This window comes from Cyanistes caeruleus, chromosome 1, assembly GCF_971803275.1.
Source record: "Cyanistes caeruleus chromosome 1, bCyaCae1.hap1.1, whole genome shotgun sequence".
NCBI classification, from domain to species: domain Eukaryota; kingdom Metazoa; phylum Chordata; class Aves; order Passeriformes; family Paridae; genus Cyanistes; species Cyanistes caeruleus.
Genome location: NC_141701.1, coordinates 33,337,002 through 33,360,733, shown reverse-complemented (window position 1 = coordinate 33,360,733; position 23,732 = coordinate 33,337,002). Strand labels below are relative to the sequence as shown.

At 37.4% G+C, this 23,732-nt stretch overlaps 1 protein-coding gene across 2 annotated transcripts; it reads left to right on the top strand.

Moving 5' to 3' along the window:
- The first annotated feature begins 851 nt into the window (after positions 1–851).
- XKR9 (XK related 9) lies at positions 852–14,736 on the top strand. Of its 2 annotated transcripts, none has more exons than XM_023920916.2 (4): positions 852–942; positions 3,275–3,454; positions 12,399–12,622; positions 13,746–14,736. In XM_023920916.2, the coding sequence occupies exons 2-4, from the start codon at positions 3,315–3,317 to the stop codon at positions 14,387–14,389; spliced, it is 1,008 nt and encodes a 335-aa protein (XP_023776684.2). In that variant the 5' UTR covers positions 852–942; positions 3,275–3,314; the 3' UTR covers positions 14,390–14,736. The 2 variants fall into 2 exon arrangements, with proteins under 2 accessions (XP_023776684.2, XP_023776683.2); XM_023920915.2 differs by lacking the exon at positions 852–942 and adding an exon at positions 4,318–4,864.
- The last annotated feature ends 8,996 nt before the right edge of the window (positions 14,737–23,732 follow it).

The window sequence follows — 23,732 nt, the reverse complement described above, 5'->3', positions numbered from 1 at the left end:
TCTAAAGTGTAAGAGAGAAGCAGGAAGGCACACAAAAAAAGACAAGGGTTGATATCATGTTCATTATGAAAACACTGAGGATTTTACCTCCTGTCATAAGAGCTAGAAATCTACAGGCTGGGGATGAGTATTATCCTGTGTAGCACAGTCACAGAGGTGGAATCACACCTGTGCCTTGTACCCTGCAGCTGTTTTAAACATGCATAAAAATTTCATGTTGAGTACCAACAGCTCAGCTGCATCAGGCTCTTGCAAACACCTGTAGTTTTACCAAAGGAAAACAGTTTTAATCACCTGTCCTTGGCCACATGCAGTCTCTTCATGCATCATTGCACAGAAAGGATTTTTTTAAAGTGCCTTGTACTACAGTTTTTGATTATAGCCAAAAAAATTGTTCTTTTTGCATAAATCTTTGGGATATATATGTGGGTATACAAATAAATGAATGAATATATAAGCAAACATATGCGTATAATCACACACACATACACTTGTGTTTCCAGAAACATATATTTGCTTTTGCTCAACAGGACTAATGAACTGAAGTCTAAATTTGAAAATGAATACACAGATACAGAACCATACAGAGGCAAAATGGTTCTTTCTTTTTTTACTTTGATGAAGTAACTTGTTAAATGATTTTATGAAGAAAAAATTATAATCTGTTAAATTGAGTATTTATTATTAACAGGGACTTCTACACCAAATTTTTAGAATACAATTTTTATAGTACCATCATAAAGAGGACAGTTCTTTACAGACAGCAAATCATTAACCATGTCACATGATTTCCATATGATTTGAGTTTACTTTCTGTTATATCAGTAAGCCCTTTAATTTCCTTGGATTGCAAGTCTTGTAAAGGCATGGATGGGAAACCCATGAATATGGAAATCTGCAGTTTTTGAAGTGAAAAAAGCTCTATTCATGGCCAGTATTAAGGTAACTGCATTTTAAAATAGAATTTTAAACATGTAGTGAGAGTTGAAGCCTTGCTAATCCAATTTTATTGTTTCAGCTTTATCACAAAATGATTCTGTATTACAAAATGATTCGGTATGTTAGTTTTTAGAGGGGGCTTAAATTTTTGTTGACTGACAGTTTACTCTTCCTTCTCCTGTCATGTTAGATCTCATGTGTTTAATAAGATTGGGGAAAATTTAATTCTGATTGACACAGGACACCCTCTCCTGTGGCACTTAATTGAACCCCACCTGGTAGTGAGACCATGGTGCTCTTTGGAGTGCTATCATGCATAAAATGAAAGGCTATTAAAGGCTGGGATCTTTAACAGTGATTTCATGTGCACCTGTGAGCAGATGTTGGTGCTTGGATTTGGAACTAAGACAATGGACATTTGTGGTTACAGATTTGTGAGTCTTGAGAAGAATTTTTTTAGGTTGCCATGAGCAAAATATAAACCTTGTTCCAAGAGCTGTTCCAAAGCTCTTTCAGGCCTGGAATCCTTATTCAAAATAATTGTGAGATGGTGAGCAAGCTGAAATGCTTGACAATGTGTGGCTCTTCATTTATCTCAGCTAACCTGACGGCTTCAAATAGCACCAAGATGTCCAGACAGGTCTGCAGACTGCTGACATGACAGTAGTTTGTGCAGTAGGCTTGGCAGGAGTAGAAATCCTCTGGCTCACAGCTACTCTTCATGCTCTTATTTCAGAGGAGTCTGCCTGTAAAACTTCCTTTCTCATATTCCTCTTTGTGAAGTACTTATGTAAGAAAAGGATAGGGAGGCTGTAAAGAGGGAGGAATCCTGTTACTTTTTTTACTCATTTCAGGTGCAAGATTAGAGGCTACTCCTTGCCTTACTTGAATGTCTGGTACAGTATTAGTCATTAAATGTGAACCTTGGTAACTTGCCTAATTTGGCCATAAATTGTCTTCCAAAGAACTTTCTATTTGAATCCAGGTATTGACTAAGCAGTTGCTGTTGTGCTTCCTGTAACAGTAAAATAGTGAACTTGCTTGTTTTGTTTAATGTTTGTTTTTAATCTGTTCTAAAAATTGTAGATACAGCTTGACGAAGGTGGTATTCAAGTTGCAGAATGACGTTGTTATATAGAGTAAATATGTTTCCTTTGGATTTTCTTGAATGAACCCTAGTAATAAACCCTTAAGTTGGTTCATACACAAATTTTCAGACATAAAAAATTCAGAGTCACAAACCAATTGGGACTGGAAAGGACCTATGAAGATTGTCTAATCCAAACCCCCTGCTGAAGCAGGTTCACCTGTAACAGGTTGCACAGGATTGCATCCAGGCAGGTTTTGACTATCTCCAGGGAAGGAGACTCCACAACCACTGGGTAGCCTGTTCCAGTCACCCTCAAAGGAAAGTTTTTCTCACGTTCAGATGGAACTCCCTGTGTTTCAGTTTGTGTCCACTGCCCATTGTCCCATTGCTGGGCATCACTGAAAAGAGTCTAGCCCCATGTTCTTGACATCTGGCCTTAAGATATTTGTGTTCATTGACAAGATCCCCTCTCAGTAGTCTCTTCTCCAGCTTGAACAGAATCAGCTCCCTCAGCCTGTCCTCCTGAGAGAGATGTTCCAGTCTCCCAAACATCTTTGTAACCCTCTGCCAGACCCTCTCCAGTTGTTCCTTGTCTTTATTGAACTGGGGATCTCAGAACTGGACATGGTACCACAGATACAGCCTCACCAGGGCATACTAGAGGGGGAGAATAACCGCCCTTGACCTGCTGGCCACGCAGTTCATAGAGCACCCCACAATGCCATTTGCCTTCTTGGCCACACTGAGACATTGCTGGCTCATGGTTAACTTGTCTTTCTGTGTTTGTAAACACAGAGTTCAGTTTATGCTGGACTTTGTACTGAAGTCCCCTTCCCAGAATCTTACTGTGAATTTGATATAAACTGCGTGATTTGCAAGAGATTCGTGGTATTTTATTGGAGAGAATAGGAAGGAACAGCAAAAGGATTTCAGCTATCCCAGCTTCAAGATCGCCTGCTCTTTCTGACCTCTTCTGGGCCAGGACATGAAACCTAAGTAGGAGATAGAATGAGAGACTAGAAATAGCTAAGGCCTAGATCCAAAAAATAATCCATACACTCAGCACCTTTTCATGCTGTTATGTTTCCACTTGTCTTCATTAGGAAATTAAGAACTTAAGTTCTCTCTTTTGGGTTTGTACCTAGGTCACAGTGAAGATGAACCCAGTCAACCCAAATAAAGAACAGTCATTACCTTTGTTTATGGGTTATTAACCAATTCTCTCATTTCATTCCTCTGTGGCAGTGTGACTGAATTCACAAAATCCAAAGGGACCTGCCTCCACATGCCCTTTCCCTGCCCCAAGTTCCCTGCTGCAGCTGTTCCCCATGTATTGTCTGCAGCTGTTTGGCACTGGCACCAGCTCAGCCTTGGCATGTCCTGCATCCCATCCTTTGCATTTGCTGCCAGCAGCTTTTTCCTAAGGTATGTAAATGAAGTAATGGGACTTTGTATTTTCAACTTTACAGCTTTGAAGAGGTGAATGAGAAAAAAAATGTACTGCCTCATAGCATTTCTGCTTCACCTGCCAAATACCACAAATCTATAGAGGAAAGACATGTAAGGACTACCCAAGAGGTGACAAGAATCCTTGCAGTGTTGGGCAATGAAAAATGTAGTCATAGCTACAAATTAATTATATTTGCAGTGAGCTATGTGGTTAAATCATCCATGTGTAACTACACATAGCTTAGAAAACATTTCTCAAAGAGGTATGGACTGGTCTAGGTCTGGCTCCTTACAAGCCTCTTTAATAGGAGAGCTGCAATACTATTTAGCCCTTTACTACTGCATGTGGAAAACCAAACAGGAATGATAAAAACACTGGATGTATTCACACAAATGCAATAACACAGCTGGAAACTGCCAAATGTTGTTTATTATGATACCATGGTGTGTGCTCAAGACAAAAGTTTTCTCAACATTTTATGCTGTGCACAGTAAAGAAGAAGAGTTCAGAAATGATGAAAGTTCTGGGAAGGAATCAATCTTTTTTCCATAAGCTGCTTTTAAAAACTTGCTTTTAAAAACTTGCGTGTTTCTTAGTGTTTTGCAGCTCTTAGGAATTATCTCAACAGCTGCCTGAGTGGAGAGTCAGTGTTTGAGAGAGTGGGTGACCTCAGCAAGCTCAGAAATGCAGCTCTCTTGGGCTGATTATTCACTGGTATCTCAGCACATTCTGCATTTTGTACTTGCCTTTTCAAATGGTTATGAGAATTGCTGTAGGATATTTTAAATGATGAAGATATTGTTACTGCTAATCTTCCTTTTTTCCTTCTTCTTTTTAGGAATCAGTAATGAAGAACGACCCCATCAATTAAAAAGAAAATTTACATTTATCTTTTCTATAATAGATGTATATTAAAAGTTAATTTAATATTTAAATCGAGAGCATAGGAGAATGCAAGTCTCTTTGCCATAATAAAAATGGATAACCCAATTTTCCTTTGTATGAAGCAATATGAGCAGGTGGCATTCTCAGGAAAAAGACTCCATTGTAGGAAAGCATTTAGATTCCTATACATTAAGTGAGGAGAGAATGACAACAGCGGCAGTTTCACACACAAAATTTACTAAGCAGAATTTCTTTTTTTTAGTTGGTGGAATGGTAGTTTATGTAGTTGATATTGTCATGGACTTCTGGGTAGCCAGTAGATATTTCTGTCAAGGACAATATTCTTGGAGTATATTGATACTCTGTTTTAGAGGTCTTTCATCAATTATAACTCAGATATTTAGTTATGAGTGGTTTAAAAACGACTGGGAAGGTACTGATACTGGGAAGATGAAATTGGTTTTTCTAGTTCATCTCTTTCATTGTGGGATTTTTATAAGGTAAGCACATTTAAACAGTTAACATTTAAAAATTAAACATTTAACAATTAGAAATCGAGGTGCTTTAGGACGGTTATTAAGAAGTGCTTAGTATGGCTTCAGGGACAAGACCAATTCTGGTCTTAACAATTAGTACTCTATGAAAACAAATGAATTTTTGTCTGGTTATGTCAGTGATATATTTTGTCAGGTTTTGATGGACATGTAGTTCTTCTTTCATATACCTGTAAGTAATGATTTTTGTCATTCACAACCCTACTCTTTTTGATTAATTAGCCATTTGATGAGGCATAGCTAATAAAAATGATTGCTTTGTAATGTACTACTGTCGTAACTGATAAATATGAGTTTTCAAAGTAATGTTATGCACACTAAACATCTGAGACAGCTGAGGAAGTAATGTTTGAACCTGAGTGTCTATTCATATGTAGGAAACCCACCAAGATTCAGAAAATAAATGAATAGCTGAATAGTTAGTAAGGATACTTGCAGCAGTCTCCCCACAGGGACTGACTTAATGGTGATGGGAAACAATCCATAAAACTCTTGGATTTACCTGAACTCATACCCTTTCCAATGAATATCTCTTACCATGAATTTTATAATTTGGAATCTTCTTTCTCAGAATTAGCTCCATATTTCCTGAGTGGCTTATTTAGTACACATCATTTTGTCCTTTGACAGTGTTGTCAACTTGGTCACTTGTTCTTTATTGTAGTAATGATATTTTCTCCAGTGCTTCTAATAGTGCTTGGACAATTTCCAAGAAGTTATGTATAAGTTACAAAGTTCTTTCAGCCACTCCTCAGAATTCAGCAGTGTGGTAATGCATACTGTAAAGTATAAGCTGATAACAGCAAGCTGGCATCTGTGCTTGTATCTTTGTGGTTAACTGTTATATACTTTTATTATATGTATTTTCCTTAGGTGTATCAGGGTACAACTTCATCCTGTTCTCCCTCTTAGTCATCTGATTTATGCAGTTAATTTAGGCAATGAGTCTCTCAGGTTTATCTGTGCAGTAAATGGATAAAAATAGATTCTGTCAAGTCAGGTCATGCTTGTTAAGGTGAGATTCTCCAGAAGGCCACTTGGGGCAGAAACCCATATTCTTCATTCAAAGAGGAAAATGAGGGCCTAACCAGTAAATAAGATTTGGTCAGTGAATTCTGGATGCTTGAAATTATAAGATGTGAATAAACCTTCTCAAATTTCCTTCCCTCCTTCCCTCATTCCCTCCTTCTCTCCTTCCCTCCTTCCCTCCCCTTCTTTAGTTTCTTTTATTGGAATGACTGCATACCTGCAATTATATTTCATATGAAAGAGTATGCTCTACAAGGAGAGAAAATTTAGTTAAAAATGTACATATTAACTAAGCTGACTAAAATTATATTCAGCCTGACCCATCTAAATGGCTCACACAGATGTTTATAGAATTGAGAATAGTCTTGACACAACAGACAACATTAAGACAATAACACAGTCAAGGAATGTGGGAAAATGGGACATTTCCTTAGGCCACCATATGAATTTTGGATCTGTCTGATGTGTAGCAGTGTGCTTCATCAGCCAAGGATACACCTGTGGGAGGCTAAACATTAGCAGTGCATAACCTTTGCTGTCAGAATAGAAGGTCACATAGGCAGCAGCCGCTGTATACTGGCAGCTACTGTTTGCCTCTTGATGCTTAAAGGTAGCTCAGAATGCCCTGCAACTCTGAATAGAAGCAAATGAAAAAGATTTTTTTCATATTTGTAGAAATTAATTCTAGATCAGTGAGGCATCAGAGTAAATATGAGTGCTTTGCTGGACCTGGGGTTATTTCATTACATATTTCTAAAAGGCAGTGAGAAAAATTCAGAGCAAACAGAGGTAATGGGGTGCAGGGTGGGCCCTGTTCTGAAGCAGTACCAGCTGGCAGCAGTGAGCACGCCTGTGGGAGATGCATTCTGGAAAAGGAACTCCTCTGCTTAGTGACAGAGCTCTGGGAGGAGGTGAGTAGGTTGAGGAATATCAGGGACAGAGAGAGAGACACACACAGACTGCTGGAATCACACCTTGCCTTTCCTGAGACAGCCCCACAGGCAGGCAGGATGCTGTATGTGGATGATTCCCTATCCACCCTTCACCTGGCTGAGCACAGTGACTTAAGGCTAGGGGGAAACAAGTTCCTGCCAAGTGCAGCAAGTGTGTCTCCCTTGTGACTACCCCACCTTCACACCTGCCCTTGCAGGCTCTGCAAGGGGAACTGAACATCAATAAGGATGCTGAGTCATCTGGCTTGGAGAGCTCACTGAAGTTGTTACCCTACACCCTGTGTCAAAATCTTACTGCTCTCTACAAAAGAAAGCAGGTTGTCATCAGGTGTGGGTCAGTCTCTTCTCTCAAGTAGCAAGTGACAGGATGAGAGGAAATGGCCCCAACTTATATTGGGAAAGTTTGGATTGTATATTAGGAAAATTTTCTTCACTGAAAAGGTTGACAAGCATTGGAACAGGTGCCTACAGAAGTGGTTTGAGTCTCCATCTCTGGAGATATTTAAAGATATGGAGATGTGGCACTTAGGGACATGGTTTAGTGGTGGACTTGATAGTGCTAGAGGAGTGGTTGTTCTCAATGATATTAAAGATCTTTTTCAAACTAAATGATTCTGTGATTCTATGTATTTGATCACATTTTCTTAGTATAAATTTACTGACCCAAGTATTGACTTAGTTACATCAGTTTCATGGGTTTGATTCAAGTATTTTGATGCTTAGAAGGTGAAATTTAACATGCAGCAGAGAGTAATTTTCCTTTGATAAGAATTTTACAGTGCTGAAAGCTGTGAGTACATACCAGAATTTAGACAGGACAATCGTTATTGCCTAGCCACTCATACCCTGCCTATATGAATTTCTAAATGGCACCCAAATATTTATCAGTGTAGTTTGATGAGATGGGATGCGTAGTGTAAAGCTGGGATTGTGTTGCAAATTCAGTGGAAATCAGAGGGGAACCATATGATATGGAAACATTGGAAAGGCAGCTTGCTTGTCACATGTGAAGGCTGTGAAGCAGCAAAACCCTGTCAGCCCTGTGAATCCCCAGCCAGAGACAAAACCTTCCTAATTTTACAGGATCAAACTTTATCACTTGTGAAATTATGATGAATGTGTAGGAACACCTCAAGAATAAGGAGACAGTGGAGCTGTGTTTCCATGAGTGTTTATAACAAGTAGGAGCCCTGTGATCTGTGTTCTCCACAAAACAACAAAGGCAGAAACCCTTTTTTTTCTCCTGTCAAAGTGAATGATATTTAAAAAACATTGGTAATTCTTTACCATTCACATATGACAATTCCAGTTGTAAAGAAATTGTAGGTTTTTTACTCTGTTGGCTTCCATGTAGCTTACTACTTTGAAATAATGAAAAACATATTCTCTTTAATGAATTTATAGGGAGAAAAAGTAAATGGTAAACCTGCATTTGTCTGTACTATTGACATAACGATTTCACATTCCATTTAGGATGTACCTTTACCTAAAATACATAACTAATCCAATACTTTTAATTAATGTATTTTTATTACAATTTTAATACCTTTTTAAAAGACTTTTTACAGTTTATGAATATTGAGGTATAGAACTTCTATAGCAATAGATATATTATAGGAAAATAGACTACAGGAGTATAGCTACAATAGTTTCAAAGCAGGTACAGGGTTTAACTGAGCTGTGGGCATGCTAAAGGAGAAAATTTAAACCTGACTTATCTTTTAGTATGGACTGAATTTTGCCCTAGGCTAGCACTATAGTTCAGCACTTGGTCTAAAAGTTGGCTATGAGCCTTTCTTATTACATGTCAAAGGGACAGATGAGAATGAGAATATAAGTACAAAGTACTCTTAAAATTTGAAAATTTGACACAGTGAACTTACAGTAAGTCACATAAGCATGTGGAGCTCAGAGGACACCACTCTGCTTCATACATAATCAAAGAGCAGTAGAAGTATTTGGACTTCACTAGAAAAAAAATAATGTATTCTATAAAGTGTTCAAAGTCAGAAGTGGACTAACCAAAACTGCTACAATTGGTGACAAATACATAGCATACCATCTTATAACAATATAAACCTAATATACATTGTCCAGAAGGATTTCACTTTGAAAACTGATGAGTGATTTCAGGTGTGCTTCCAGCTGAAGTATTCCTTTTATGACACGTCTTGCCTTGCATATCACCAAGATATGCCATCTTGGCTATGAGTTCTGCAGCTTGAAATTTGTGTAACTGTTTCCACTTCTTGCTTCTTGGACAAACACAGGCTCTGGTAATTGAGTCCATGGACAACTAACAGATCAGTCTACCCAACTGGTTTTTTCTTGAAAACATCGCAAACTTTCCAGATTTTTATAACTCAGATGCAAGAACCAGATGTTCTGGAGTACTAATTTTTTTAGAAATAGAGTGTTAGATGCCTTGCCAAACAGTTCAGTTCTTTGCTTATGAGTGATTATTCAGGGAACAATAATATCCATACACAAAACCAGAAAAATAAAAATTAGTTTCCTTTGTGAGTAAATAATGGACCTAGAGCTAGCTCGCGGACTGAGTGGCAGGGATGCAGTCTGTGGATCTCTGCAAGGAAAAAAGCAAAGGCTCATCCCCTGAGGCTCTTGAGCAGTAACAAAGTTCCTCCACATATACTCCTATTGTTGCTTCCATGTTGCAATTCTCACTTGCATGGTCAACATGCCTCAACATACCAGGGAATAAGTCTCGAATCCTCTAGGATGCCCTTAACCCAAGAACTGACAATCCTGGCTGTCTTGCTTGTAGCTGTGGAAGAGACTCCTACACTGCCTTCCCTGTGGTCAAAGGGTTTGGTCTTTAAAGGTGGTTAAGGTGTTAAACTTCTAACCTCTAAAGGAGCCAGGGATTCAACCCAGCTCCCTTAGCAAGGAGAGTACTGTGCTCCCGTGTTCCATTGGGATGAGATGAGCCTGTGAGATCTGGCTGTCTAATGGTCTGCTGCCCTCTGTTCTCTCCATATGGTAAATGCAACAGCACAGATTTCATCAGGTCTGTGGTGTGTGTGATCCTGTGGAATGTGGCCAGGGAATTAGAAAGCTGCACTTTAGCATGAATCTTGAAGTTATCTCAGTTTGTTCTATCTATCTCAAGCAAGTTAAGGCATAGGACCTTGCCTTTCTCAGCCTGTGTATTAGCAGTCTTGTACAACTGTCTAAGGTAACCAAGTGTTGGCCTGTGGTGTTCTGCTTAATCTCTTAAGAAAATAGATCCAAATAAATGATGCAACTGTCATACTTTATTTACTAAATCAGTTTTCCTTTTGATAACCTCTTTGCAAGGCTTTAAAAATTGGCTGAATAGCAGTGAGTTTTCTTTAAAAGGGACTACTTATGCTGTTCTTGCCTGCTGGTTATAATCAAAATGGGTTCATTGGAGAAGAATGTTAGAAGCTCAAAACATCTAGGAACTAAAGAGACAGAAATAGGCTTGGAAGTGATGTCTGAAGGCTGCTATGATCAAAATCCTGTTTATGTATAAACACATGGATTTATATACCCATAAAAGCAAGAACTTAGTATAAGTGAAAGGAACACGTGGATTTATATACCCATAAAACCAAGAACTTAGCATAAGTGAAATGTTAACGGTTGATTCCAAGAATCATTATTAGTCTAGATCTATTTATTACAGAAAAAGAAAGAATACTTCTATGAATAAAAATCTTCACTACTACTATTACTACTACTACTACTATTTTAACTACTACAGTTAAAATTGTTACACACATTTTTTCATTCCTATCCCTTTTTCAATCCATCTCTTATCGACCTATGTATGTGCTTTTCTACACTGTATCCTATCTCTCCATGTCTCAGGACTTCTGCTATCATAGCAAGACTAGATTTCTCTATCCTACATCATCATGTATGCAATAAATATCTCATTTGATGCATATCTGCCTGTTACTGTTACCTATAAAAAACTATGACTGTGGCACAAAAATTAAAAAAAAAGGTAAAACAAATCATCCACCTGATCAATTGGAAGAAATCACCAATTTTTCTGCAGAAACCCCAAGCTAAACCAAGCAATACAAAGTCACAGGTCAAGAAAATTTCAAACAGAGCAGGCCTGGCAAGCCTCAGTTCTGAGGCCTTGCATGGCTCACACCTTGCAATGACAGTCTACTGCAGTGCTGCAGAGGTAAAGACAGTCTACAATCTGCCCAGTCAGTGTTAATGACCACTTGAAGTCAAGTTTCCAGAAGAAGAGAACAAGCATTGATTTGCTTCAAGGCAGCATTTACAGGCACACTAAGAGATCCACACTTCCTTCTGCTTTCATTTCTTATTCCAAAAGAGCTTTTGTTTGCTCTGCTGAACAGTTCACTGGAAAGAAGTCTTTAGCTGTGAAACCCACTTCTGCAATTACAGACAAAATATTTCCTACCTTTCTTAACTTTCAAAGCAGTAATGCAATGAGTCACGTCACTCAGTAGGACTGTGTGGTTCTGTATGTGAGTCCAGTAGAGGCAGCAAAAATACCATAATTTCGAGCATCTGGAGTTCTGGTCCTACATCAAGTTATAGCCACCATCCTGTTTTCCCAAACTCAGATGTAAAGATTACCATATACATCAGCTAGTTCATCCATTAATTATCAAAAGATATTTTGATTAAAACTTAAGTGTTCTTTCCCCTCTCACACTTCCAAACCTGAAGCAAAGCCCTTGAAAATGAGAATAAGAGTTCAGTTTATCTCCAAGCAAAGCATTAGGGATATCCCAAACAGAATAGGTTCTTTACAACACAGAATGTGCACCACTCATAACCTGACTAATTCCATGTATCTTTGCATTTACTGCTCTTCAAAAAAAAGTGTCAATTTAGGCTTAATTAAAAATAAACCAAAACTATCTAAAAGTCATTCAGGTGGACTCTTTTGCCAAGGCAAATGGTTCCTTCATGTAAAACCACTGAGATTGTTAACAGAATCTTTCAACCCAGGAATCCAGGTGTCTTTAAAACCATTTTCTGAAATAAAAGTCTTCTGATTATTTAGATTGTAGTAAGTTTTTTTAAAAGTCTGTTTTATGTCTGCAATTCATCAGGTATTATACTTGGGGCTTATGGATCTATATTCTTCTTACATAGATATGGATGTTCACAGCTGGATATTCATTAATACTCTGAAAAGGATACAAAGAAAGTGAATGAATGTCTCAGAGAGACTAAGGAGAGATGCTACTTGAATTTTCAGAAATTCAGTAATTTAAGAAATAGGAACCTAACAAAATAAAGCTTGTAATCTCGATTAAGACAAGTCTCATTCCATTTTATTAGTTTTCTTATTGCATGGTATTGATGAGCTTAAATGATTCTATGATATCTCTCATATCAGACAGATAACAGACAAAATTTTTCTTGAGTAGAAGATGGAAAAAGTTGTAATGCCATATCATTTTATTGAGTTGGTCTTCTAAAAAGTGCTGTCTAATCAAGTGTCCTTTTTAAAACAGGTATTGGTTTGCTCTGAAATATGGCTGTCAAGTTTCATTTAAACAAACAAGTAGCAGAAGTGCATCTGAAGCAGACTCTTCCAGCTTCATTCAAAAACAAGCTATTGATGCAGTGACTGATATTAACATGCTCAGGGTGTTCAAGACTTTTCTGGAGACCACACCACAACTTTTTATTCAGATTTACATCCTCATGGAACATGGCAAAACTCATTTCTATCAATGTAAGTCTGTCTTTTTCCTTCTGTTGCAAATTGAGTATCTTAGATAAAAATACAACTCATGATAACTGGATAACATTTTAAACATGCCTTGGAAAACACACATTCTACTGTATGATTACTCTGCATCTAATTAGAATTTCTGTCTAGTAGATGGTCCATTCTGCTAAATCAATGAGAGGGAAGATTTCACTATAAAAATGAAAAGTCATATATAAATACTGTACATCATAAATATAAAAAGTCATAATATCTAATAGAAACATAATGATGCATCACTTGAAAGTAAGCTCTTAAATGCACTTAGTATATAATTTGCAGATCAGTTTGATATGTGTGGTTTTGCTTACAGATTCTTTCAAAACTGCTAGCTAGGCATTTGAAAATCAGTAAGATAATTAAAGCAGCCCCATGAGCTGTCACTACCATTACCCATGTTACAGGTGAGGTACAGAGTCAAAACTAAATCTAAGGATATGTCACTATTGTAGAAAGCAACATGGTGAAGAGATACTGGTTCAGCTCATGGAAGCAAGACAGCAGCTGTACCGTTTCCAGCTCTAAAACTAGCAGAATTATTGGCAGGACATTGACTTATTCAGGGTTGGAATTTATCTAACCAAATGGGTTTTTGATGTCTAGTGTCCTTTCAAAGCCCATAGAGTCAAAATTTACTCATGGAAAAGGATCAGGCAAATCTCATCTTGGATATGACCATGTGAAGGATCAAGTCTTACTCATAGATTTCTACATTTTAGACACAGGTGACTCATATGTATTGGTTTTAAGCTTAAATTTTTATGGTCTATTTGCGAAACTCTGGGAATTTCTAAGTCACCTGTGTATGGAGATGGCAAATATGACATGCAACTTAGGCAAGGCCACTAAGGACTAGGGGCTGGGCAGGATTACATAAGCACACCAAACAGCACCAGATGCCTAGATTTAAGTAATTAAAGTGGGCCTTAAAATTAGGGTGACTTGCTTTGGAACAGAGAGTAATATAAAACTGGGATAAAGGAAGTGTTAGGAAAGCATGGCATTTTCTAAAACTTCATTCAGAAATCATAGTGTAAAATACATATCTTTTTCTCTGATTTAACATTTTTCCTTGTGTTTTGTTTAGATGCTGCCATTATGATGTCTTTTTGTGGCATCTCCTTATCAATGGTTGATTATCAGATATCGCTACGAAAATCTCTGCCTGACAAAGACGAATTTCATGTGCTTTCCAAGTTCATGTATCTCTTCTATAAGTTGCTTACCATCACTTCTTGGATACTCAGTATTTCATTGATCACTCTACTAAGTGTCAGAATTTCTGTAATTCTGCTGATATTTCTTTGGATCTGTGGGTTCACTTGGACTTTGAAACAGCATACAACATTTTGCAAGTCTAAGAAGATGGAATATCTGTACAGAACTGTAGTTGGAATCATTCTGATTTTTTCATTTTTTAACATAAAGGGGAGAAGAACAAAAGTTTGCATTTCTATTTATTATGCTGGTCACACTGTAGTGACTCTAGGTATTTTGTTTGTATATATGTTCTGGAAACCTTCCATTATCAAAGAAGTATATTTTACAATTGTAGGCATCTTAACTATTTTGAGTCTGGTGTTAGGTATCCTTTTTCTTATTGTTTATTACAGCCATCTTCATCCCACTACTTATTGGAGACCTCAGGCTTGTTCAGATGAAGTTGACAGAGTGGCGGGGCAAAAAGATAGAGTTAAAACTAGTAGATTTCAAAATTTCTTAATGCAATGAACATTACAGGCATGTTTTTTTCTGTTGTTGTTTTGTTTTGATTTGGTTACTTTTGTAGCCTTAAAAGCAAATTCTTGCTGGACAATGTGTTTCTTCATTGTTACTTGTGTGTCATCACTGTGGAATACATAGTGGACCAGAGTTGTTGGCTTTGAAAAACTATTTGTTTTCCACAATACAAAGACTCTGTAACATGAACATATATGTGCTGGTGAAAGTTACTTTTGACAAAGAAACAATTTAATCTATTCATCTAACACAATTCACTGTTTTAACTTTTTAGCAATGCAAATGTAACATAGGAAAAGCTTATAGTAAATTAAATTAAATCTAACATTAAACCCACATTCTATTAACTTATGTTTATTCTGTTAAAAACAAGGTGGGTTTTTTTTTGTTTGTGTGTGGGTTTTTTTGTTTGTTTGTTTTGCTTTTGTTTTTGTCTTTCCTTGTTGGAAGGAAAGAAGAGTGCATTTAAAATAACTGAGGGCAGTGATCAGTTTTCTGCTTCTCCCCATCACTGTAAGAGCTGAAGTCTTTCATGTTAACACATTGTACTGTCTTCTCCTTGAACATCCACTGAAGAAGAATACCTTTGATTTATGGCTTAATCACTGTCTTGCCACAAAGAAATTTGGGGAGATATTTTCAAGCATTTTGAACATCTAGGTGTTTTAATTACTTCTTTGTTGTTTTTATTCTGTTAATCTTTAACACAGACTTCTGTATTTAGGGGTGATGCCAGCTTGTTCTGGCTTATAATAGCAACCTGAGTGATTTATGGATGGCAACAGGAGTCTTGCATACAAATGAAGAACTATCTTCCATGGTGCTTTCTTCTCCTTTGGGCTCTAAGATTTTAATGTTAAGATTTTAACACTTTAAATGCTGATTTCCACTGAAATATGAGGCTATGCAGGGCAGGCAGTGATGCAATATCTTGTGTCTTTATGACTGGAGAAAAGAGGATCAACTGTTCTGATAACTTGCACTCACTGGGGCTGGCAAAAGATAGAACTAACTCGTCCATCAAGAATTTTTGGTAGAAGGCAGAGTGAAGTTAGAAAACATTTCAGTTTTGTGGTCAAATGCTAAATCAACAGCAATAAAATAAGATTGATAGCCATAGTTTTTTTCAGAAATCAAATCTAAGGGGGAGTATTTCAGAGCTGCTGTGTTTTAAATCTGTATTATGAAAACTTGGGGCTCTTTCTCTGCCTTCCTTTCTCCTTCCATTAAGTCACATTTGCAGTTAGATTGGCCACAGGTAAAGGTAAGAAACTAGGTTTGAGAAAAGAGGCTATAGATAAGAAAAACTGATAAACTTTTCCAGGAACCAAATCTGTTAATATTATTTATTGAAAACAAACTTCTGTAAAACTCTGGGGGAAGGGCTGATGCTTTGGTTGATAATTAGGGTGCTTAAGAGCTATGTCTTATGTCTTTTGTGCCAAGTTAATGGACTGCAGACTGCTTTTTTCTTGTTACTCTTCCAGCCTTACCAGAGCTTGGGGGAAGTTTCTAAGTATGTTTCTTTCCTGTTCTGTCTCCACACTTCTCTTTACCAAGCCAACCACATACATTTCCTTGATCCTATTCAAGGAAATTAATTTCTCTGTGCATAGTTTGGACTGAATAGTCTGCCTTTCTGAGGCTACACATAAGAACTTGGTGTAGTGAGGAAGAGTTTACCTCTAAAATCCCTCATTCCTGCTTAGGGGTAACAAAGTGTGGTCCAGAAGTTAAGACAGAAAAGCACAATCCATGACACAAAGCAATAGTTTTACTAAAATTGGTATAAAACCCAGTACCTTCACTTCTTTTGCTCTGAAAGAGAGATACCCAGATTTGTTAGCCCTGGAACATCTTAGGTAAGAAGAAAAAGCCCAAGGCTTTCATGCACCATGATTGTCCTAAGTTGTGTCTTCTTTATTGCAGAATATTTATTACCAGCGATGGTGTCCTTGGCAGCAAAGTGCATACCTGCTTTTAGGCTAAATGTACTCTTATTTTGCTATGGAAAAAAATAGAAACCTAAATAGTGAAGACAATCCCTATATGGCTTCCCATACTTTTACTGTTTGTCAATCTAAAAGCTTGGGAAGGGACTAGGGTAAGGGATGGAGGCAAATGGAGAATATTATCTTTATCTTGCTGAAAATGACAAAACATTGTTTAGCTATTTTTTAGAAGATGACCTCAAACTTTATACATGATCTGAGAAGCAGATCTCTGGGGAAATATGAGATCCTAAGAAGTCCTAGTGTGGGCAATTCAACTCTGGGGCCTCCAACTTCTCTGCCTACTGCCAGAAATCTGGAGCCTGTGTTGCTCCTGAGGAAAATTAGTTTCTGGTGTAACAAAATAATTTGTCTTGGTGATTTTTTTTCTCCTTTCAATGAACTGACAAATTCCAAAAAGAAGTCTTTAATTTCCATCTCCCTGCCCAATTGCTAACACTCATTTTCTCTCAGGGGAGAAAAGCTGAACATTGTGCTGCCTTCTGTTGTTGTCCTTATGTCTCCTCATTCCCTCTTCTGTGCCCCTAAGAAGAATATTACACTGAAGTTGAGTTGGGAAGAAACACATCTAGGTGGCTATTTATGTCACTCTAATTCAAATGCATTCCAAACCAAATTACATCAGTTTCAATCCTTATTTTATGCTTCTAAGTCCTAGTGGATAGGACTTTAGCCATATGCTAAGCTTGGAAATGGTTCTTTGGGAAATAATTTGGATTCTTTTCACAAATCTTAAAGATCCTCAGTGTCCTTCCACCAATATGTCTCCATTTTGCTGTCATCAGTCAAGGGGCCTTGGGAGATGGGAATTCCTGGTGGCTTGCTCCCAGTAAATTTTTATCTACAGGGGAATATTATGAGAAAAAAAAATAACATTAAACTCCTCCCTTTTTTCTTGACCATGAGTTCAGTATTTTCACTTGATTCCCTTCATTTTCACAGTTATGGTAATGGCTTCTATTTATCTGGTCGTTCTAACTCAGAATCACTGTAGGAGGGAGGATAAGGAAGGACCTGAATTGACTCCAGACACATTTCATATCACCAGTGACCACTTCAGACAAAACAAAGCTCCACTTCACCTGGGTATAAAGTTCAAACAATAGACTTCATATATACCCTTTCTGCTTCCCAAGTACCCGTAAAATTCAGCTGCCACCCAGTGCATGCATTGCGCTTGACCTTGTCATTTTAATCTAACAGCAAATTGAAAACAAATGTTTTTTTAATTTTTTTTTTTTTTGTGTTAAGTATGCCCATTACATCTTACAAAAAGTATTTTAATAAGTTAAATAAAATTAATAAACAATTTCTTCCTGTTTTGACTACTGTCAGACCTGGATAAGAAGAACAATATCCAACAGAACTGTTTTAATTATCCTACTAATATTCAATGTGCCATTTGATGACATGGGTGAGCTCACCTGATGTACCACAGATAGCACTGATTTATGAAGCCATAATTGGGTTTCCAATAAACATTTGTCAAAATAATGTATTCATTCAAACCAAAGCCTTTTTTATTTATTCATATAAAAGAGCACTTAACTTTCAACAAAGAATTGCCTGCCATCAAAAACACTCCATAAACGGGGGAAATTTATGAAGATACAGTACCAGAGGGTGATCGGTGGAAGACTAAAGTTCACTTTAACCCTTTGAAGAGCTGAGTTCCACCTCTTGCTTGGTACTGGTCCTGTATTTCTCATAAACAGTCTCAAGCCCAAACATTAAGCTTTGTATATTTACACATGAAAGTACCAACTTTTTTTTTTTTCGCACCATTGATTCTTATATCTCAAAGACTGTTTTAAAACTAACATTTCTTATTTTTATTATGAAGTCTAGAAGCATGTTCACAGCTCAAAGTTCTTTAGGCCTACCTACATTCTACCCACAGGTTTCACCATATGTACATTCTTCCAAAAAAAAAAAGAGTAGGCTTTGAGAGGTTAAATAATGTATCTCATCTGAACTTGAGGTAATACATGTACTTGTCATTCATTCCAGCTGAAGAATTTTCCTCTTCTACCTCTTTGCGCTCTCCTTTATTTCCTTAGCACTTTAATGTTACAGAATTTTAGTAGAAGAATAGAAAAGTAGATGGGCTGTACAATTGATATTTGAATGGAGTGCAGCTAACCCCTCAGAGTCCACCTTCAACAAAAAATGTTCTTTTACTTCCGGTTGGCTAACATATAACAAATACAAGTCCCTGAAGGTTCCCACTATGTAAGACTTACGTTTATTAGCTTAGTAAAATGTAGACCTTGGTGTATTAGGGAGTGTTGCTTCAAGATTCATGTAGCCTGTAGCACCCATTGAAAATACAACCTGCACTAGCCTTCCTATGACTGTATTCTGGTTTCCATATTTTTTAGCATGCTTTTTATTTCTGACAGTGAACACAGACATAAATAACAGAGTAGGATGAGAAAGAATAGGAAGATTTCCAACTGCACGTTCATGCCTCTGAAACTCTGATGTGATTTTGCTAATCTTGATACAAATGTCAATATCATTACCATTATCATCACTATTTTGTCAAGGTGAAGAGGTTGATAACACTTAGAAGAATATCTCTGTTGCAACTGGAATGCAACAAAAAGTTAGTGGCAAGGTTCTGTAATGCTTTGTCTGCTCAGCACTGACAAGTGATCTTAAGTCTCCCAGATTTAGCACAGGTATTTTTAATGGGATTCTAGAAAAGACACAGTTAACTATTTTGGTCTGTAGGTAGTAGGTAAACTGCTGAAAATAAAGGGCTAAATGGTACTGGATACTTCTTGGCTGCTATGAGAAAGTAAATGACAAAGCTACATGTTTTCAGGTCACTTGCAGAAAGATACAGAGAGGAAGAGACACAGTGGATAGAGGAAGAGGAAGCTGGTATTTTTGCCATGTAACGTACTCCGCACATTTAATCTAATTTTAAGTGTGTTATGCTGTAATAGAGCAAAAAGAGACCTCAAATATAATATTGTAGTTTGTCTTACAGCAGGATCACTGTGCTTGTGCCATTCCTGGCAGAAATTTTCTAACTGGCTCTGAAAAATACAATGTTCCAGTCAATCTCCCCCAGATGTACACTGTCTTGTCAGTCAGTCTCTTACTGCAGTCTCCTGCAGTCTCCTGCAGTCTCAGCATCTTTTTGTCCTCTTGCAGAGCAGACTGATTCCCTGTTCTGTGAAGCAGAATTTTACATATTTGAAGACCATGATCATGTTCTCAAACTTCTGTAAATGCCAAGCACAGGAAATCACTTATTCATGTTTTCTTCTAACTGACAGTCCTTCCTGCTGCTTTCTCTTCCCTTTCACCTTCTTGAAGTTCAGTGTCAAAATTGTTATGCAGCTAGAGTTAGCTACTACTGAAAGTAGTATTACTGGATTATTTATTGTGTCCACAGGCTATAATCCTATTTTTGTATTGTAAATAAATTTTTGTATTGTAAAAAAATTAACTTTTTTTTTTAATGATGTCATGACTTAATGACTCATATTCAGTGCATTGTGGTACAAATATTTCTGTGCAGAAGCATTGTCTTAACTGTTCTTTGCTCTTCGGGCATTTGGTTTCCACTGTAAGATCAAAGTTCAGCTCCTGCCTTCTTTAAGGCCTGGTTTCCTTCAGAGACTTGTTTTCAGGAATAAAAAACATCTTCTCCTCTTCAGTGGTAAGTATTTATTCAGCCAAATTTGTCTGTATGTTCACATAAAATTTTGAGGCACTTCAGAAGAATACCATTAGCTTTTTATAATTCTTCTGTGCTTATATTTGAGATTTTCCGAAAACTGCTTCTTACATGAAGATGTGCATCATTAGTGAACATTGAATTATTTATCTGAGAGAAGAAATGCATTTTTCTGGTTAAAGTTATGCTGTGTGCATATACATAGCACTGCTATGATGGAGACTGCGTGCTGTTGACCATTTTGTAAGCCACAAGGTCTTTGTCATACTCTCTTAATTGGATGAAAAAGCAGAGTGAGAAGACAGCATTTTTGTAATCTGGACTTTGAAAAAAGGAAAATGTACAATGACGCAGAAAGATTACATTCTACAGGTCTCTTCCATTTGTTTTGGGCTGTATTTTTCTGGGCTTTGGATATTGCAAAACTTAGGTTTTAAAGAATAAGTCTTAAGTCACCTGACAGTTGCTTTTGTCACCACTCCAAAGCAGAAAACAGTACCTCATATAGTTCTGTGTTGCTTTGCCACCCTCACTAGTGTGTGGCAGTGTTATCTGAGTGGTACTGATACCCTTATTTGTAGGTTGGTATTTACTTCAAACTTCTGACAATTCAATTTCTATGTTAGGTTTATGGGGTTCTCTAAAATCAATGGAGAAAAAGTCACACTCAAGGTACTGCCATCCTGTCTGCCCTGACACCTGTTTAGGATATGGTAAATATTCCTTTATAGACGCCCTTTCCCATTGACTACAGCAAGAATGTTGACAGGATGAAGTTTAGTTAGGTAAAACTTTGTTAACTTGGTTCCCAAGCTGGTTGGTTATGACCTTTTGCATAGTGTTATGTGTTAGATGTTGTCAGCTATTGGTGCAAATTCCTGATATGACCCTATTTTCTCACTTGAGAAGAAAAGAGGAAGTAATTTACTCCTGGTGAGTTCTCCCTGGGTTCTCTACCATGACTTTGACTACATGGTCTTAACTCATGGTCTGCAGAGCTGAATGACACAGTTACATAAACACAAGGAAAATGGGCTAGGACACACAATATGGCCTAATTCCTTAAAAGCAACTTCTTAAATGACACTACCAGAACTTGCATAAGCTAATAAGAGTGTGCTTTGGCAATCAGTTATCATAATCAACAGCATTTAAAAAAAGTATAATATAAGCAAAGTTGTATTTCAGTTTGAATATCCATTTCTACTGTGATGTGTTAAATAGAAGATTTTTATAAAAGAAATAAGCACAGTGGTTTCAAACAAGAATGACTATTGTGTAGAAGAAAAGAATATAAAATTATATATAGTGATTTGACATCTATAATTATAATCAGATGTGGACAACAATTGTAGCTATCAGTAACTAATTTATTCCTTTCCTTGAAGAGAGAAATGAAACCCAAAAAAGCTTTTTCTCACTTATGTTCTCCCAGCCAAAAAAACAATGTTTACATGTATGTATTTAGAAGTATAATTAAAGCAGCTGGGTGTGGCCTTCCTCAATCAGAAAGAAAAACAAAACACAAACCCACAAGTTTTCTTGTTTTGATTTTTTTGTTTGTTTGTGTTTTTCTTGATAATGAGGGAGAATAGGAACTAATAATTTGCAGGCCTGATCATGGGCAATAATTGTTTTTCCCCCACCAAAGTGGGCTGAGCCTCTGAGTCCCAGCAGTCACCAAACTACTTATGTGAGGTGGGTGGCCCCTCATTTGCTGGTTAATGGCTACTTATATAGCAATGTACTTGTGTGCTTTGAGAAAGGTACTCAGCTCAACTACTTGGGAAGAAAGCAACTGAATCCTGCTAAAATAGTAGGTCTTCCAGCTTCTGTTTGTCAATAAAATTTTCAAATGGGTGACTGTCAAAACAATGATAAATCTGCTGCTTAGAATAGTCCCAGCAATATTGTGTTGGTGGTATCTTACTTATGTGTCAGACAGCCATGCACCAAGCCAAGAATTCTACATGATTTAAGACCTTCAGCTGAATTTTTGTTTTAAAAAAGGGCTTTCTCAGTAGATTGGAGAGGCTCTGTAGTTATTGATACAGTTTGCAGTAGATAATTTCAGAAAATTGATGAATGTTGCCCAGGTTAATAAATTGATCCATTCAGTACGGCACCATGCTAAAAAAAAAAGAAAAAAAAAGGCTGTCTAATGAATTTTAGAAGACTGGATTCTCCTATTGCCTACTGAGCTCCAGAAGTTTTCAGCAAGTGCAATTCATATTGCTTAATCTTCTGGCAGTCAGAGCACAGCCTGAGAAGTCAAAACATCCAAAGTCATTAAGAAATAATTTCAAAGAGACTTGCTTGTACCTTGTCCTTCTCACTCCTTCCCTAAATGCAGTCATGCTACAGTTACAACATTCAGCAATGTTCCTGGCTTGGAATTTTTGGGCTGTGAGAATTTGGAGAAACAAACACACCAAGAAAATGTCTCAGATCTGGAAGTAGCACTGTGACACGTGAGCAGACCATAGTACTTAGCATTTCTGGGTAAAACTGGGAAACATAAAAGGAACTCAATTTCCAGAAAGAGCTGTAGCTTTTACAAGACTTTCAACACCTAAGTGTTAATAGAAAAGCCTGGTGTAGTCTTTCTCATTTAAGTGGTTTGTGAGAAATCTCAACCTACATGTTGTTGCTCTATCACGCAACCTTTCCTGATATTGCTATTCCCCAAACTTCCCACAGGGTGAGGTTTAATAGTCACACCTTCCATGTCTGCAGGTGTCCACAGGAGCTGCAGGCTGACCATGCTGCAAGGGCAGGGACCTGGGAACCACCTGTAAACCCCTCTGAAGGGAGGCATTAATGTTCTTCAGCAAGCTGCTTAGTGCCACCTTGGGCCCAGAGAGGTTTTTACTGTGCATGTGATGCTGTCTAAGAGTGAATAAGGGCCTCTGGGCTTTAGCTGAAGTAATCCCACAATGATCATGATCATTCACTGATCCATGTGCATGGTCTGCTTTTGGTCAGTAAGTCCAGGACTCCAGAGCCACTGACCTCTCTTTTTTAACTGAACTCTGTGTTCCTATTGCCTGGTTTATATATATCTGTACAATCCACATTTATTTTGTCCTAAGTGCTTTACCTTTCATACTCTAGGCAGTATAGTTGACTGCAAAAAAAGCATCTCTGGCAATGATGTCTTCCAGCTTAACAAACAGAGCGAACGTGATGCCAACAAAAACAGCACAAAGAAATGCAAAATATTCATATATATAGGTAATGAAAACAGATGGTTGTTGCTGTGCTGGGAGGGGCAGTATTGTATAAGCAATCCTAAGTGTGGGGGCTGCTTTTTATTCTCCTAATCCTTCCTTGGCATCCTTGGTCTGTTGCCTGCCAACTAATCTCCCTCATGCATAAACTATTAACCAGCAGTTCTAGCATTAATCGTGCAGTTGATTGTCTTTATCTAGGCATTATTTTCATCTGAAAACAGTTTACATTAGAGATACATTCTTAGTGGAATTGCTAAAAAAGATTTTGCAGTTTTTCAAATAGGCACCAGGGCATTGGTATGGTGATTTCCTTGCATGGTAATAATGTCAGAAGTTAGGTTTGTGAAGAAAGCGCTCTCCATTTCTGAGATTTAATTCTCTAAGTGTTTAATAAA